The following is an 18,452-nucleotide window of genomic DNA, read 5'->3' on the forward strand; positions in this document are numbered from 1 at the left end:
ATGGGGGAGCCTGGTGGGCTGCCGTCTATGGGGTCACACAGAGTCAAACATGACTGAAGTGACTTAGCAGTAGCAGCCCTTTCTTCATAGGCTTTTTATAGTTAATTGCTCCCAAGTCAGATATATATAATCATTCAGACTGTAAAGAATGCTAAATCCCATACGAAGATAAAAAACCCTACTTAAGATGATTTTGATACACAAGTGAAATACGCAAAGTATCCCTTCAGTTTTTATCAAATGTGAGGGAAGAACCCTACAAACCAGAGAGAGAGAAGGAAGGTATAGCCTCAAAGAACCTTCTAAACATGTTGGCCAAAGTAAGCTCTTAACTCAGCTGGACCGTGTTTCACATATCTCAAAAACTTCTCAAGAAGCAGCTTGATTTTGACAAAGCTTCACAACTGGTGAGAATAAGATTCCCCTCAAGTTAGCTTGTAGTTAAAACATCTTCAAATGATACCAGCTAGTAAATATCTGTAGACCTAGCTTAAGACAATAAGTGTCAATGAAATGTAGATGAATGGAGTCACAGCAAACTTTATCAAGAAGCCCACCAACTTAAGACTTTGTAGTAATTCTGACAACTTGTCCCCATTCACTTTTGCAAGGTTTTCTCAGTGTCCTGGAAAGAAGAGTGACGTTAGCAGGGATGTCCTTCCATCAGGTGACGTGAGCAAAATGTCTTAGAAAAAAGTTTACATGCTGACCCACTCTCCCCTTATCAGATCAATGAGCTTTTATCCCACCAGCTGGCTTATATTCAGCTAGTTCTCAATGCAGTAATGATTATATTAACTCTGTAAACAAGTGAAGACCTCAAATCATAGCACAAAGCACAGGGAAGGCAGCCTGAGGGTTATGGAGCCCACCTTGTAGAGCCCAGCTTCTTGTAGGTGGGAACTTAGGAGGAGTTGGGGGACCCTCTGGCAATGAAAGGCCAAGATCCTTAGCACTTCCTGTCAATGTTGAGGCCCCTGTAATCTCCAGGGTTAAGACTGCTGACTACGCAATCTGAGCCTAGTGCCTTTCTCCTCCTCTACCTTCTCACCTTCCTCCACTCTCCTTTGTAAGAATTAAATAAGTGCCTTTGCCCACCAAGCAAGATAATACTTTTTTATACAATTTATTTTGAGCTAATGACAGAATTAACAGGCCAAAAAATAGAAGGAAATAGCATATAAAGCAAGAGAATTTGTAGTTCCTGGATAAAGCTGTAAACACTGGAATTTTTCTCTTTTTTTACTGTTTAAGACAATTTGTTCATCAGTTCAGTTCAGTCACTCAGTCGTATCCGACTCTGCAACCCCATGAATCGCAGCACGCCAGGCCTCCCTATCCATCACCAACTCCCAGAGTCTACTCAAACTCGTGTCCATCGAGTCGGTGATGCCATCCAGCCATCTCATTCTCTGTCGTCCCCTTCTCCTCCTGCCCCCAATCCCTCCCAGAATCAGGGTCGTTTCCAATGAGTCAACTCTTCGCATGAGGTGGCCAAAGTATTGGAGTTTCAGCTTTAGCATCAGTCTTTCCAATGAACACCCAGGGCTGATCTCCTTTAGGATGGACTGGTTGGATCTCCTTGCAGTCCAAGGGACTCTCAAGAGTCTTCCCCAACACCACAGTTCAAAAGCATCAATTCTTTGGCACTCAGCTTTCTTCACAGTCCAACTCCCACATCCATGCATGAACCACAGGAAAAACCATAGCCTTGACTAGACAGACCTTTGTTGGCAAAGTAATGTCTCTGCTTTTGAATATGCTATCTAGGTTGGTCATAACTTTCCTTCCAGGGAGTAAGCATCTTTTAATTTCATGGCTGCAGTCACCATCTGCAGTGATTTTGGAGCCCCCAAAAATAAAGTCTGACACTGTTTCCACTGTTTCCCCATCTATTTCCCAATTTTCTCATATACATGGGCAGTTGTGCCTGAAGCTAGAGAAGGCTAACTTGTAACTACAATTTTTCAGTTAGTGACATTGCAGGATCTAGTTAAATTGGATTAGATTGACTTTTGAGTCCCTAAACCATCATTTCCACACTGAAACAGTAACAAAGTATCTGTAGTGGAGCTGGGAAAGTCCTGATGTCTGTTCAGTGACTTCTCTTCAAGAAGGAGTGCTTCAGAAGCTGAACAGCAGAGGGTCGCTCATGCTGGTCCCTAAGAAGGCAAAAACATATTAGAATAAGCACCCAGCAACGTGCCTGCCCAACTACATGACTCAAAATACCTACTGTAACGGTGGAAGTACAACCTGTGCCTGTCAGACAGACTTGGGTTGAGTCCAGACTCCAGATTTTAGCTGTGTGATCTTAAACCAGGGACTCCCAACTCTTCTCTCATGTTATCCCCATGTTACTGATAACATGGAGATAACACCTAACTCATTGGGACAATTTTTTTTTTAATGTATATACAGCTTTTAAAGTGTAACATAGTAATAATACAAAAATTACCTGATTCAAAACCAGTCCCTACATTTCCATAGTACTTTTGTTCAATTTGTTGGGGTATAATTTATACACAGAAAAATACACTTTTATATGTACAGTTTAATGCACTTTTAGTTAGCATGAAATTTATTTTTAAATTTAGAGGAATCCAGGATTGAAAAGCCCTTTAGAAGTAGACGTTTAAATATGCTTTGGTGATTAATTTAAATAACCCCATTTGGGGTACTCTTAAATATACGTAAAGGGAGACAGTTTCTTAATTACCAGGTGGCGCGAGTGGTAAAGAACCCGCCTGCCAATGCAGAGAGACATTAGAGAAGCAGGTTTGAACGCTGGGCTGGAAAGATCCACTGTAGAAGGAAATGACAACCCACTCCAATATTCTTGCCTGGAGAGTCCCATGGACAGAGGAGCCTGGTGGACTACAGTTCACAAGGTGGCAAAGAGTCCGATACAACTGAAGCAACTTAGTACACATGTGGCGTGGGTTTTTTTCCCTTGCCTCAAGAAATCAAAATGGGGAGGTATGTTCAAGTGGGAGGGGACATAGCTAAACCTATGGCTGATTCATGTTGATGTTTGGTAGAAAACAATGCAATAGTGTAAAGCAATTTTCCTTCAATTAAAAATAAATTTAATAAAATGCTCTTGACAATGAACTGGTCAATGAACTAATGAACTAGTCAATAGTTTTCTGCAGTAAATTATTCCTTGGGCATCTTTTGATTAAATTTGCTATCTTGATCATTTTGGAAGCGAATGACCACGAAGAACAGCCCAGGCAAAAATGAAAATAAAAGTAAAATACTTTTAAAAGAAAGTGATCATGAATGATTCTAAAATAAAAAATCTCTTCCCTTCCAGAGGCTCTTTCTCCAGTCTTCAAAATATGCAGAAATTTCCTCTCCAAAATGTCCTTAAATGACCATCATTTCTAGCTGCCATCCTATTTCTTCTATTCTTGCCAAATTTCTCTAAGTTGGGTGAGTCCAATAACTTGTTTTCAACATTCACTATCCTAAATCTTTACTATTTGGCCTACTTATCTCTCTACAAATTGTTGTTTTAAAATTAATCCTGACCAGGAAGGACTTTCCTGGCACTCCAGTGGTTAAGACTCTGCATCCAGTGCAGGGGGTACTGGTTTGATCCCTGGTCAGGGAACTAAGATCCAACGTGCTGCACAGTGCAGCCAAAAAATTGAGGAAAAAAAAAAGGGAGTAGTCCCTGTGAAACTAAGCATAACCTTCTTACCAGACTTAGTGAGCTCAGCCTCCTTGTCATTTCTGTAGCACTTGAAGTATTCACTACCCTGCTTCTTTCTGAAACAATGTCTGCTTGGTCTTAAGAGAAACTGTTCTCTTTATTCTTCCCCCATGGGGCAACTCCCCTCCCTCCCTTTCTTCCAGTTGAGTACTAGAATTAATTCTATGCATACTGTGTTATCTTCTCCCATGAGAATTTTCAAAAACATTTTTCTCAGCCCTTTAATTTTTTCATGATTATAGCTACCAACCTTTTGATTTTCAAATACACATCTCCAATGTTCACTGCTTTCCTGAGCAACAATTCCATAGCTTCAAATATTTCCTTCAACTTCCTCCACTGTTCCTCATTCACAACTTTCTATTATTTCTCCCATTATCCAGGTTTAAAACCATGAGATCCTATCACCACCAAGTCCTGATTTACCTTCCTCTAAAATGTCTTGGAATCCCCTTTACACTCCCACTGCTTCCATTACCATCAAAGTCCAAGCTCTGAATTCTAGAATGGCCTCCATTCGAGGACCGTCTACAAAATCTGCTACCTGACCTTCCTCCCCAAAGACCTTTCTTTTCATGCCGTCCTTTACCCCAAATTCTTTGCAGTTCCCTGCTCTCCACTGCCTATTGCAACAAAGTTAAACTCCTTGGCCTGACTCCCCAGAATTTCTGAAACCTGCCCGTAGTAGTACCCCATCATTCTTCTGACTGCTTCCCCAAATTCATTTGTTATATTCAGTCCTTGTTCCTAGTTTTTAACCTGATCATGTCTACTTGTGAATCTTTGAGTGTCTTTCCCTTTATTTATGAATATCCACACCTCCAAGGAGTTATTTTCATAGACAACAGGCAAGATTCTAGAGTCCTTAGGGTCTTTGGCATAGAATTTCAGGAGATAATTATATGCTTGCATGACACTCATTAGGTAAGGTGTATTAACATTCTCCCATGGGTTATTAATGGTGGAGCCCTAATTATGTACTCCATGCTATGCTAAGCAATTACACACACCGTTTCACTTAACCTTCACAATAACCCTGTTAATTGATTATGAGTTGTGTATTGCTTAGTTTATGAAGCAATGGTTCAAAAGGAAAGTAAAAAAAAAAAAAATTCCACCCTTTCGCTTTAAAGTGGTCTGTGTGTATAATGAGAACTTGAAAAAAAAAATAAGAGTAGCAAGCAGTTGTTGTGGATCAATAATAGATCATTGTTCAATTCAGAAGAAAGTAACCACAGTAGTTTTAAGAGGTAAGACCAATCTCCCAAACTAGTACTGGTCCATATGATATTCCTAACACATTTGTGTCCCTTTTGTGAGGTATTTTGGCAGACAGGAAGGGGTAGCTCTGTGCCCACAGCTCTGCCTGCAAATCCATCCTGGGATACCTAGGGCATCTCTACATCTGGGGATGCCCAGAACTGCACTGCCCCCCACCCCAACCCTGGAGTATGTGGTGCTGTCCTAGCCTCTGTGATTCCCTGAAATCAACCAGGTCAGGCTGATTGATATACAGGTGCTGGAAGAGGAAGACAGAGGGCTAAGAGAGACACATCCATCGGCAGACAGATCTTTGGGTTCTGAATATTCATTAACAATGACAAAATGAACTCGTTCCGGGAGGGAGCTGGAGGTAGCCATATATATTTGCTGAAATCTGGGGCACTAGAATTTTTCATCTAGGAATAAGAAAGCATATCTGTTTGAAAGGCAAGAATTTGTGTTTGGGTATCCGGCCTCCTTATCCTGCACATGCAGCTCAGTGCTGAGACCCCTCGAAGCTGCTCTACATCAAGAGTAGGTAGGTGGGCTTGAGCACCCCTGCCCTTCTCTTCAGCCCTCCTCCACCACACCCATTCATGCATAGAGATACACACACTAACCAAAGCCATCTCTGCCTTCCTGCTTTATTCTTTGAATTAAGATTTCATGTAAGCAGAGAGTACCTGGCTAAGAAAAGTTTGAAAACTACACAAGTGGGTAGTCTCTCAGCTCCCTTACAGTCCTAACATTTTAACCAGAATTTTATTCCATAAATACCAGGAAGCCTCAGGACAGGAGAAAATAGGTGACCTTCTGGGACTTTTCTGCTTCCCCAAACACTACCCACTTGATGCTTGAAATACTTCAATTAGAGATTTGTTCCTTTGACTCAAAATGTTTCCTCTCACTTTAAATGCAAGTGTTTCTGGGGGAACAATACATTAAATCTGTCAATCATTGATTAATCAATTCATGTCATTTCCTTGATATGAATGAATTTCTCACATACTTTCCTAAGAGCCAGTTTTAGGGAGGAATGAGAACACTGGTTCCCCAAAAGGGGAGGGAAGCTAAGCACAGATGATGCCATTTCACCATGGCTAGTCCCTGGGAAGATGTCTCTTTGGTAAATAAACAGATCTTGCAAATAAATAGCAATTCTTGCACATCCATTGATTTGAGCAAGTACTATCTGGACCTGATAAGACATTTAATTGAGACACTTCCCACTTGAAGCATTACCCCCACACCCTGGTACAACACAGAACACATCACCCAATGTGGCTACTCATGATTCTTTTCAGAGCAAAATCACTCCCCACTTGATTTTATAACCTGAGCAGAGCTAAAAATGGGCCATAAATCTCAGAGGAAATGTCAACTGCTTGGAATCTCTGGGGATTTATCCTCCTTTCTTGCTTTCAGTTTCTTACCTGGTGAGGCATACACGCACAAAGTCTGCTGCGTTTTCTGAGAAGCAATCTGGTAAAGGAGGCATCAGCCCTCGGTGTGCGCCAATGTAAAACATGGCTGCCATCCTGTCCATGGAAGCCAGTGGAGGCTTCCCGGTGGCCATCTCAAAGACAGTGCAGCCAATGCTCCAGATGTCTGACTTCCGTCCATAGCCAGACTCATTGATGACTTCTGGGGCCATCCAGTATGGAGTCCCATGCATGGACTTGAGCATGTCACTGTGGGTGCCATTTAGGCCAGCCCAGGCCAAACGCTTGGCACAGCCAAAGTCAATCAGCTTTATGATTCCAGTTGGCATAAGCATAACATTATTTCCTTTGATATCTCTATGCACCACACAGTTCTCATGGAGATAAGCAACACCTTGCAGAATTTGTTCTGTATATTTACAGAACACCATCTCAGGTAATGGCCCAAAACGGTTTATAATACTAGAGATGGAGCCACCAGGAACAAACTCCATGAAAATGCTCAAGATGTTTTCCTCCAAGCATGTCCCCAAATAGGCCACAATGTTGACATGTTTCAAGGCTTTCAGCAAATCGACTTCTTCCTGCAGTTTCTGATATTCTTTTTCAGTAGCTAATTTATCAGAGGTATCCAAAGCCACCTGTTTTACAGCTATTAGCTGTCCTTGGCTAGTAAGACCACAATATACCTAGAAGCAAACCAATACCTTATTATTAAAGATAAACGGTGACTCATACACAAAATGCCTCCCAAAGCCTGGTTTTTCTCTAAGATAATACATCATTATGTAAATGTGAAGTATTATACTTAAACAAATTGAAAGTTGCAGGGAAGCAAAGATTGGGATAAGTAGCATGGTGAATGCATATCATAATAGCTTAGATTCAGTAATCTCTAGCAATCTGTGCAAATATTGGGTTGGCCAAAAAGTTTGTTCAGGTTTTTCCATACCATCTTACTGAAAAACCCAAACTTTTTGGTCAACCCAATACCATGTACAGTGCTTGGGCTTTTAAAAACATTTTTTGGAGTAATAATTTTTATTGGACTGTAGTTGATTTACAATATTGTGTCAGTTTCAAGTGTACAGCAACGTGAATCAGCTATGCATATACATATATCCCAAATGGCAACCCACTCCAGTGTTCTTGCCTGGAGAATCCCAGGGACTGAGGAGCCTGGTGGGCTGCTGTCTATGGGGTTGCACAGAGTTGGACACGACTGAAGCGACTTAGCAGCAGCAGCTGGGACTTTAAATGGTATTTTATGCAATTCACAAAATATAAGAAATATCTTTTGTTTTTGCTTCTTGGCAATGGCTCTCCCAACTTTGGGTAACATAACTTGAATTGTTGAACAAAAAGACCTCTTTCCCACAGGACTTGACCCTCAGAGAAGGAGAGGCGAGAAATGCAATGAGCGCCAAAGAATTGATGCTTTTGAACTGTGGTGTTGGAGAAGACTTTTGAGAGTCCCTTGGACTGCAAGAAGATCCAACCAGTCCATCCTAAAGGAGATCAGTCCTGGGTGTTCATTGGAAGGACTGATGTTGAAGCTGAAACTCCAATATTTTGGCCACCTGAAGCGAAGAGCTGACTCATTTGAAAAGACCCTGATGCTGTGAAAGATTGAGGGCAGGAGGAGAAGGGAATGACAGAGGATGAGATGACTGGATGGCATCACCAATGGGCATGGGTTTGGGTGAACTCCGGGAGTTGGTGATGGACAGGGAGGCCTGGCGTACTGCGGGGTCGCAAAGAGTTGGACATGACTGAGCAGCTGAACTGAACTGAACCACCCCATGAAGCCTGAGAACGAGAGCCAAAAGGAGAGACAGAGAGGCCAGACTCTGATGACGTTATTTGACCTCTGAAACCAGCTGTGCCCTGAGTCAGACCTACTCCAGACCCTTCAGTTGCATAAAACAATGGACATCCTTTTCTTCAATCTGGTTTGGGTTGGGTTTCCTATTACTTCCAACTAAAAGATCTCTAAGTAAAAGTGTATATGGAGTGGAGAGGGCAAACAGGAAGATTAGGAAAGAGGGAGGGGTTGAGGAGGAATGAGGTTTTCTATTTTAGCAAGCTTCCTGTTTCACTTACTGTGCCATATGCTCCCTTCCCGAGGATCTCACCCTTGGTCCACAGGATAGATTCTTCATACTTTAAACTATTTTCAGAAAATATCCTCTTTTCATGTGAGTTGAAAAATCTCTCCTCTTTGTCATATCTCCTGAAGCCATTACTATATCTCTGGAAGAATGAGACCAAAAAAAAAAAAAATGTCATCATTACATTGAGTCCTTGGGACAGAGAGAAAGGGCAGATGGGAGAATCTTCCTTTTCTAACTTCGGACCAATCAGAGAAGGCCAAATATGCACCCTTATCCAATCACATAGGAGTCCCCTTCTAGTTAACCGTCTGCCCCAACAACCTCCCCAGAACAACAGCCTCCAATCAGGGCACACCTGAAGGCTTTTTTCCACTAAAAATCTTTCTCACTCCTCTGCCTGCTTTTGAGTCTCTACCAAATGCAAATGATGGTGGTTGACTCCTTTGCTATTATGAGCTCTGAATAAATAGCCTTTGCCTGTTCTATTTCCACAGCACACACATACATGCAAACACACACACATAAAAGAATTTATACCTACATTTCCATACACATCCACATTTATACACAAATATACACACATATGGATATTCTCTCTCTCTCTCTTCTTTTTTTTCTTTTGGCTGTGCCACATATCTTGTGGCATCTTAGGTCCCCAATCAGGGGTTGAAGCAGAGCCTTTGGCAGTCTTGACCACTGGATTCCCAGGGAATTCGCCAAACCTTCTTTCTTACATACATGTCATGCATGCACAAGCGTAACAAGCAAGTATGAAGGTCAAGACCAGCTGCAATAGACTGAAGATCCATGGTCCTCTTGATCCTTGCTACTCAAAGGAGAATCTGCAAACCAGCTTCATCAATATCCCATGGGAGCTAGTTAAACTTGCAGAATCTCAGACCTTGGACATATGGAATCAGTTCTACATTTCAGCGTGATTCTCAAGAGACATGTATCCACAGTAAACCTTTAGAGGCCCTGCCCTTGGGAAATAAGTATCTTTGTAGAGCTTACACCAGGTTTTCCAACTGTTTGATCAGAACCAAAAATATTTTGTCTTGATCTCCTCTATGAGTTCTTAAAAATAAACGATGATGGTGATGTAGGGGCACAGAGAAGCCCCTTAAGAATAAGACATGGCACAGGATCACCTTTCCGAGAAATGACCCCAGTTGCCTTCAAAGGGCCACATGGGTTCCTCCTCCTCCCCAGCCTTTCATGTTTCTATTCAAACTGAAATTTAAGGACTGCTTGGAAATGAAAGATCACAGAAGGTCAGTTTTTTATTCCAATTGCAGGGTAGGGTTATGGGCTGATTATATTTACCAGCTTGTTAGCTTTTCTTGAATGTGAACTGGCAGACTTGTAGACCCATCTCAGACACACAGGCGTGTACACATGTACCCCTGTCTCCCACCCAAGCCTGGCAGCCTTTCTGCATCACTATCCACCTCCCAGCAGAAACCACGCTCACCATGAGGGTGGAGGTAGCCTTTTATGGCAAGGAATATTCCCACTGTACAGTGATGAAAGGTGTAGGGTGCCCCTCCCCACCGCTCACTCCCTGCGAGACTTTCTAAACCTCAATTTCCTCATTTGCAAAATGGAGACTTGTTATTACCTCCAGGACTGACCTCATGGAGCTGTTATGAAGACAGAAAGGAGACAGTATAATGTATTTCACTCATATGTGTCAAGTTCTCACCTTGTGTATTCTTCTGTTCAATTATTTAAAATAATTATTTCTGATCCTGAAAGAGCGTGATATAACCCTAGTTAGTGTTTAGTGAATAATGTTTCAGCTAAACCGAATGCTTCTATCTTTAAAATTTAGGAGAAGATAGGACTTCCTGGTGGTCCAGTGGTTAAGACTTCACTTTTCCAAAGCAGGGGTGTGAGTTCTAATCCTGATCAGGGAGCTAAGATCCTGCATGCCGCAAGGTACAGCCAATAAACAAACTCCAAGTCTGTTGAGGTAGGTAAGAACAAGCAAACAAACAAAAACTTTCATCTAAAAAAAAATTTAGTAGAATAGGAGGGTGATATACTTCAATGAAAACTAAAACAGACATAACCCTACCACCTGTTAATATTCTTCTTATCCCAATTCCAATGCCAAACAAAATTTTTTAAATGAATTCAGGATTATTGCGTATGTTTTCTTGAGAGCAATGGCTGTGTCTTGTACCCTGTCGAGTCTCCAGTTCTTATCCCAATACCGGGAACACAGGAGGCATCAATAATATTTTTGTATTAAAGCAAACCATTTGGCAACAAATGCTCAAGTGCAGGGAATCTTTGAGAAAAGATCTTTTCGTGTCTTCATTTGTTTTTTGAACTAGATGGTGAGCTACTTCAGGGGCTGTGTATCTCACATACCACCTAGAGTAATGCTTTATCCACAATTATCTCCCAGCTGTTAGTTGTTGATTGAAAATATCATCACCAAATATAATATCTACCTATTTTAGCAAGTAGTTTTGCTACAATAATGTGCCCAAAGTGATTCCAATGCAGTGTCAGGCTAGCTAAATTCTAGAAGTGAGGCAGCATAATGAAAACAGCATGAGAGTCAGGGGACCTGGATTCCAAACTTGCAACCAAACAGTGAAACCTTGATGAAACTATTTAACTCCTTAGGGTTTCTGATTCCCCATATGAAAATAAGGGTTTTGAAGCAGAGTGTCTCTGAGGTCCCTTCCCGCCCCAAAGAATCTCTGATTATTAGTTATGTGATGTGCGGTGCTTAGTCACACAACTGTGTCTGACTCTTTGCAACCCCATGGACTATAGCCTGCCAGGCTCCTCTGTCTATGGAATTTCCCAGGCAAGAATACTGGAGTGGGTTGATATGCCCTCCTCCAGGGGATTTTCCCAACCCAGGGATCAAACCCAGGTCTTTTGAATTGCATGCGGATTCTTTACTCTCTGGGCCACTAGGAAAGCCCGATTCTAGTTATACCAACCTGTATTTTGACATTTGTTGTCTCTCTACCTAATTCTTTCATGGTATTTCCTCTCTTGCTGAGGACAAAATCTTGGCTTTCAGGATCTGTTTCATCTGCCATTATTTGGCAGGAGTTGTTATCTTTCTCATCAAGAGCTAATAGTTCTGCAGCTAGACAACCTAAGAGTTCATCTGTCAATTCTTCATTCTTTACAGAGTCTAGAATTTCTTGGGAAATTGAATCTGCATCATTTAAAGTTTTTCCAAGTGTTTGATATGGAATTGACTCATTAGCTAAACTATCATGATCCAAAAACAGGGCCCAGTGTTGATATGCTTGAGAAGTTACACTTTCTTGTTTCTCTTGGGAAGAGAAACTCCTAAGAGTTTTCGACTTATCTGAAAAACTATCAAAGTCTACATCGTTAGTTAAAGTTTGGTTGGCATTTGTTTCGCCGGGAGATGCTACCTTCTGCTCCTCTTGAAGTACATGCATGTTGGAATTTTTCTCACTGGGTACTGCCCAGCTGTTTTCTGAAAGAACAAATGGGGTCTGGTGGCGTAGCTCTTCAAGTTGATGCAGATCTCTGAGGCTCGTGGCAAGTATCTGATTGTTAGAAATGTCTTCTTCATCAGCAGACTCTTCCATAGAGACTTCTTCAACAATGGGCAAATTTGAAACAGGAAAGAAATCATTCTGTTCAGTGAGCTGCTCATGAGCCTGAACCAAGTTCATGGGCTGAACTTCATCTTTGGAAGATAGAAAGTCATTTCCTGAAGACTTAATCTGCCACCCTGATTCTGAAATGCCATCACGATTTTCAGCATCTTGTACGGTGCTACCTACAGCCTGGAAATCCTTTTCTTTGGCAATTAAACTTCTGTGCTTTTGTTTAATGCCAAGAGAAGATTTGGGGGGGTTACTATGCGGTCTTTTCTGAGAAAGTCTGTTTCGGCTATTGCTGCTCCTCTCACTGTGTGAAGATCGGCATTTATTGGTGACACATCTGCCTGATGGAGCTGAGCATATCTCTCGGTGATACTTGTTTTCACGCCGTTCAGCCTCTCGCAAGTGACAATAAACGGGAGTTCCAAACATTTCATAGATTCCAGGCCCGTTTGCAGTTGAATCGATCTCTTTGAACATGTCACTATACTTCAGATCTAAGTAATTCAGTCTTGGCTCTGCTGGTTGAGCAGAGAGAGGAACAGAAGACTTTTTTATTCCTGGATTTTTATAGAGGCAAGGGAATGACGGTTTTTTAGGTTTCAAAGCCTGGTGAGCAGATTGCTTCCTTTCTGTCTGTGGCATTCTCCTTTGAAACTTGGGTGGTTGCCAAGGTCTGGGATCCACAAGCCCCAAAGCAGGAAAAACTTGAGTTTTTATACTGGTTTTGTGCATGGTAGTCTTCACGGAACCTTCAGTGGAAATCATGAAATTTTGAGGTGTCCTGTTACTGGTCTTGGTCTTTGAATCTAACTTATTTCTCTGGGTTTTCACCTTATGCCTGTCATTTTCTTGGTGTGCAAGTATGTTGAAGCTACTATTGCTACGAAGGATGCCCTTTCGTTTTTGGAGGCTTGGTTTGGTTATTGCTGGTTCCTTGGGAGTTTCATCTCCAGGGAAAGTGATGTGGATAAGAGGCACCATCCCATTCATTTCTGGTTTGGTTGTTTCTGCTACTGATATTTTTGTGCTTGTCTCTGTGCTGCTATGATCTTCTGAAAGCTTTTCAATGGGGCCATCAGTGACTATATCGGACAAACTTTTAAGAACAGTGTAATCTTCTGAAATATGGTCTCGTTCAATTGCTCCACCTTTAAGTGCTGAAGCACTTTTTAAATCAGCTTCATCATTTTTAGTCCCTTCATCCTGGCTTAGACCTATATCTGATGGCAGGGCTTCTTGGAACTTGATTGGCTTGGTATATCCAACTTCTGAATCTTTTTCATAGTTTCTGGCTACTGAATCCTCTTTCTTTCCTGATGAAAGAGATGGAGCGTTCTCTTCTGCTCTTCTCAGTTCATTACCGTGGCAGTCAATATCCTCTTCCCTATCTATAGGAAAATTGCCTTCCTTGAAATTCTCCAAGGACACTAAAGATTGTCCTTTTTCAAAGTGAGAGACTTCAATGTTGACACATCCTTCTCTTTCCTTGGATTTCCTACTCACTTCCTTTTCCAGGTGTTGTCTGTGATGGTGAGCCTTCCAAAAAGAGCACATGTTTCTGGACCAAATAGAACCGTCAAAGGATCTGAGAGTCTGATCTGCTAATACCTTGAACGGTGCTTCCTTCTGCTTATTTGATGGTCTAAATTCATCAGATTGACTAATAGGCTCTGAGAGCTTAGGTATGAAAGATACAAGGTGTGGAATATTTCTTTTTCTCGCTTTTTGATTCTTGTGCCTTAGGGGTATAGTAAGGAGACCAGATCTCATGGGCAGAGATGATAGTGGTGGCAGAGGGAACTAAAAGGAGAGAAAGAAAAATTAATGAATGTAGAAACATGCATTTCATGTTAACTGGTTTCAAGTAATGTGAAGAGATTTTAAGATTCTGTTTAGGAAGGGCTTTAAAGTACAAAGTTATCCTGGAGATGACAATTTTAAAAACTAAAATCTCATTCCTGGTGTTTTCTTAGGACCAAGGTAAGATAATACTTTTATAAACTAATATTAATATTAACATTACAAGATTCATGCTTATCTATTAAAAATAAAGTCTCTATCATATAAATTATAAAACATTTACATTTTTAAAGATTTCTGTTGTCATTTCTGTTTACAGTCTATTTTGTTTCTACTTTGTATCTATTCTCTTTTCTGTTTACTTTCCATGGAATTTGTCCAAAACTTAAAATTCCCACTTGCTGCTGCTGCTGCTGCTAAGTCACATCAGTTGTGTCCGACTCTGTGCGACCCCATAGACGGCAGCCCACCAGGCTCCTCCGTCCCTGGGATTCTCCAGGCAAGAACACTGGAGTGGGTTGCCATTTCCTTCTCCAATGCATGAAAGTGAAAAGTGAAAGTGAAGTCTCTCAGTAGTGTCCGACTCTTAGCGATCCCATGGACTGCAGCCTACCAGGCTCCTCTGTCCATTGGATTTTCCAGGCAAGAGTACTGGAGTGGGTCGCCAGTGCCTTCTCCGAAAATTCCCACTTAGAACAGCTTAAAATTGCTGTTACATTTATTTACTCTGTGATCATTCACAACTACTCCTCATTGCTTGGCTGAATTGTTTTGCTGATGGTGGCTTATAAATCTGCCATGCTATACACTTCAAAGTTAGCTCCTGGGACTTCCTGGATGGTCCAGTGGCTGGGCCTCTGTACTTCCACCGCCAGGGATGTGGGTTCGATCCCTGGTTGGGGAATTAAGTTCCCACATTCCTTGAAGTGTGGCCAAAAAAATCTAAAAAGAGAAATTTAGCTCACTAAATTTTTAAATTTTCCTTGGCCTTCCAACTATTTTCAAATTCAGTTCAGTTCAGTCTCTCAGTTGTACCTGACTCTTTGTGACCCCATGGACTGTAGCACGCCAGGCCTTCCCTGTCCATCACCAACTCCCAGAGTTTACTCAAACTCATGTCAAATTAATTTTCAAATTAAGCTAGTTTATATTATTATCAGCCTCTAGAGGTCAGTGTAACCCAATATATAATATTCATCTTTTTGCTCAGTTAAGCTATAAACTCTTTACACGTTTCACTGTGGCCTTGTGTATATAGATTTGATACCTAATGGTATAGCATAGAAAAGCATAGATCATGAGTGGTAATTAAGAGCTACATGTTTAATTTTCATTCTGTTGCCACCTGCGTGTTAGAAGAAAGGAAAAGAAATCTGACTAGAAATAGGCATTAAAAACAGGAAAGACGCAGTATAATTCCCCAGTTTTATTGCCTACATGACTTCTCAAAATTAGAAGCAGATTCTTCCAGTGCTTTAAACATCTCCCTAGTAGCAGCCTTTTTTTTTTAGGCCAATGAACTTTATTTTTTCAACACTAAGCAATATATATGTGTTTTCTCAAAGACTTATAGGATACAGAAGAGTCAGACAGTTGGAGAACGGCAATGCTCTTTCAAAATGCTTTACTTACAAATGAGACAACCAGGAAAATCTTTCTACCATGGAAAAAGAATCACCTAACTTCTCGATGCATTAAAAACAGAAAAATTAGGTATATCCAAAAGAGCTACTCACTTCATTATGTGGAGAACTATACCCAGAAAATATATATACATGTCAAGATATAATTTTCTCAGAAATTATTTGCTCTTCTATAAACTATATGTGAGTTGTTGTTTTTCCAAGATTATATGCTGAGGATTTGGGTTCTGAGTCTTTTGATAGAATTTGTCTCTGACAAGATTCTTTGGTTTTAATTCGTAAGTCAAAAATGCTCAAAACTACTCTTACCTCAACTCTTCGGCTACTATACTTCATGTCAGAGATAGAAAACCCTGTAACAAGAAAAATAATAGTAATTATTATTAGGTATTCTTAGTAGTAGAGTGAACACAGTCAGCCCTAAGCCAGGGGATGTGGATGGAGTGATCCTGGCTCTGAGGTTTGAGGAAAAGTTGGTAAAATGAAGTTTTTCCAGATGTGATTTACATGGAAGTGGGTGCAGAATCACCACACAAAACTACTGCCACTGTGGGGGGGGGATGGTATTTTAACATACTGGTTTTTATATAAATACATGTTATACATATGTTTTATATTTATAACATTTGTACACACATCGTATGATATTTATTTATTTATTTTTATTTATATTCCTTCTGGAAACACACGCCCTCTGGATTAGAAAATAGAGCTTAGCACCCGTGAGTCACCCCGGTGCCAGTTCCTTGCACCCCACTTCCCTGCAAGCTGGTGCAATGAGAACCAGATATTTCCCTGCACAGGTGGTGAGGTTGTCCCACAGGAGGAGACCCTGAAATTATGAGACTCAGAGCTTACAGAGAGTGTTGGCAGTTCGAACCATCTTTCCCTTCCAAGAAAGAGAGACCTTTACCATGAAATGTACGCTAATGTCCCTAGCAGAAAGGGGAAATGTGTCTCTCAGTCTTGTTTGTTTCTTACCCTAGAAAGTTAAGCAAATGGCATTTGGCAAAATCAGCCTTGATCTTTCTGGAGCAATATCTTATCTCTAATTTCCAAGCCATATTTGTCATTCAATCATTTTTTAAACTGGTCTCCCAATGCTTTTTACTCAGAAAACCCAGACTTCACAGAAATGTGAAAATATTTACGTATTATTGTCTCGCAACTGTTGTTTGAACTCAAATATGGGATAGAGCATAAAGTCTGAAGGGGTGCAGGGAAGGGTGAGATGGAATTTACCAGGAAGGGTAAAACCTAATTGTTTTCTTACGAAAACACCAAAATGGTCCCTAAAACCTCACCCACCATCGCAGCTTAAAGCTGAAGCCGAAGTCTCCAAACGTATTCAGGGTTAAAGTGAAAGTAGCTTAGTCATGTCCGACTCTTGTTGGAGACTCCATGGGCTGTACAGAATACTGGAGTGGGTAGCCTTTCCCTTCTCCAGGGGATCTTCCCAAACCAGGGATCGAACCCAGGTCTCCCACATTGCAGGCAGATTCTTTACCAGCTGAACCACAAGGGAAGCCCAAGAATATTGGAGTGGGTAGAAGAAGGCACATACATAGATGAAGTGGGGCAGGTAGGGACAGTGTGCCCCAACCACTGGGGCATCCATTTCCCAGTTTCAGATGGTGTTGTCCATTCCGGCTGGGTAATCCAGCACTGCTAGATCTTCCCATTGCCAAGGGAAGCCAGAGGGCTGGAGACTTTACGTGAAATCTCCCTCGCTTTCTTTTTAAAAATACTCTGAAGGCAAAAAAAAGAAAAAAAAATGTCTGTATGTCCTTATTTAGGCACAGGCTGCCATTTTGAAATTTTGCTTCAAGATATCTCTTTGAGATGTATCACAGGGAGAGAAGCCATTCTCAAGCAAAAAATGGTCACCTAAAAAGAGGATCCCAATAAGAAGGGGTGCAGGCATTCTGCTTAGCCACAACTGGCCAAAGAACCACCACAATTCTTTATCCATTTACTCAGCCAATATTTATTGAGTTCCTGTTGAGTAGCCAACACTGTCCCAGATGATGACAATATAATTGTGAATGACAGACTGAATTCTTGCTCTCATAAGTTCAGTTCAGTCGCTCAGTCATGTCCGACTCTTTGCCACCCCATGAATCGCAGCATGCCAGGCCTCCCTGACTATTACCATCTCCCGGAGTTCACTCGAACTCATGTCCATTGAGTTGGTGATGCCATCCAACCATCTCATCCTCTGGCATCCCCTTCTTCTCCTGCCCCCAATCCCTCCCAGCATCAGAGTCTTTTCCAGTGAGTCAACTCTTCGCATGAGGTGGCCAAGGTACTGGAGTTTCAGCTTTAGCATCATTCCTTTCAAAGAAATCCCAGGGTTGATCTCCTTCAGAATGGACTGGTTGGATCTCCTTGCAGTCCAAGGGACTCTCAAGAGTCTTCTCCAACACCACAGTTCAAAAGCATCAATTCTTTGGCACTCAACTTTCTTCACAGTCCAACTCCCACATCCATGCATGACCACTGGAAAAACCATAGCCTTGACTAGACAGACCTTTGTTGGCAAAGAAATGTCTCTGCTTTTCAATATGCTATCTAGGTTAGTCATAACCTTTCTTCCAAGGAGTAAGAGTCTTTAATTTCATGGCTGTAATCACCATCTGCAGTGATTTTGGAGCCCCAAGAAATAAAGACAGCTACTGTTTCCACTGTTTCTCCATCTGTTTGCAGTGAAGTGATGGAACCAGATGCCATGATCTTCGTTTTCTGAATGTTGAGCTTTAGGCCAACTTTTTCACTCTCCTCTTTCACTTTCATCAAGAGGCTTTTTAGTTTCTCTTCACTTTCTGCCATCAGGGTGGTGTCATCTGCATATC

General features: G+C 41.4%; 1 protein-coding gene across 5 annotated transcripts in view; it reads right to left on the reverse strand.

Moving 5' to 3' along the window:
* MAP3K19 (mitogen-activated protein kinase kinase kinase 19) overlaps positions 1,854 to 18,452 on the reverse strand; it is a 41,906-nt gene continuing 25,307 nt past the window's right edge. For 2 of the 5 annotated variants that reach the window (XM_018062192.1, XM_013968405.2), the window contains 5 exons: positions 15,910 to 15,953; positions 11,507 to 13,957; positions 8,530 to 8,679; positions 6,418 to 7,115; positions 1,854 to 2,162 (listed from right to left, as the gene is read on the reverse strand). In XM_018062192.1, coding sequence (XP_017917681.1) covers positions 2,096 to 2,162; positions 6,418 to 7,115; positions 8,530 to 8,679; positions 11,507 to 13,957; positions 15,910 to 15,953 — 3,410 coding nt within the window. In that variant the 3' untranslated portion in view covers positions 1,854 to 2,095. The remainder of the gene's footprint in view (positions 2,163 to 6,417; positions 7,116 to 8,529; positions 8,680 to 11,506; positions 13,958 to 15,909; positions 15,954 to 18,452) is intronic. The other 3 variants (XM_013968417.2, XM_005676196.3, XM_013968415.1) reach the window with 3 other exon arrangements.

Source organism: Capra hircus, chromosome 2, assembly GCF_001704415.2.
Source record: "Capra hircus breed San Clemente chromosome 2, ASM170441v1, whole genome shotgun sequence".
Classification (NCBI taxonomy): Eukaryota; Metazoa; Chordata; class Mammalia; order Artiodactyla; family Bovidae; genus Capra; species Capra hircus.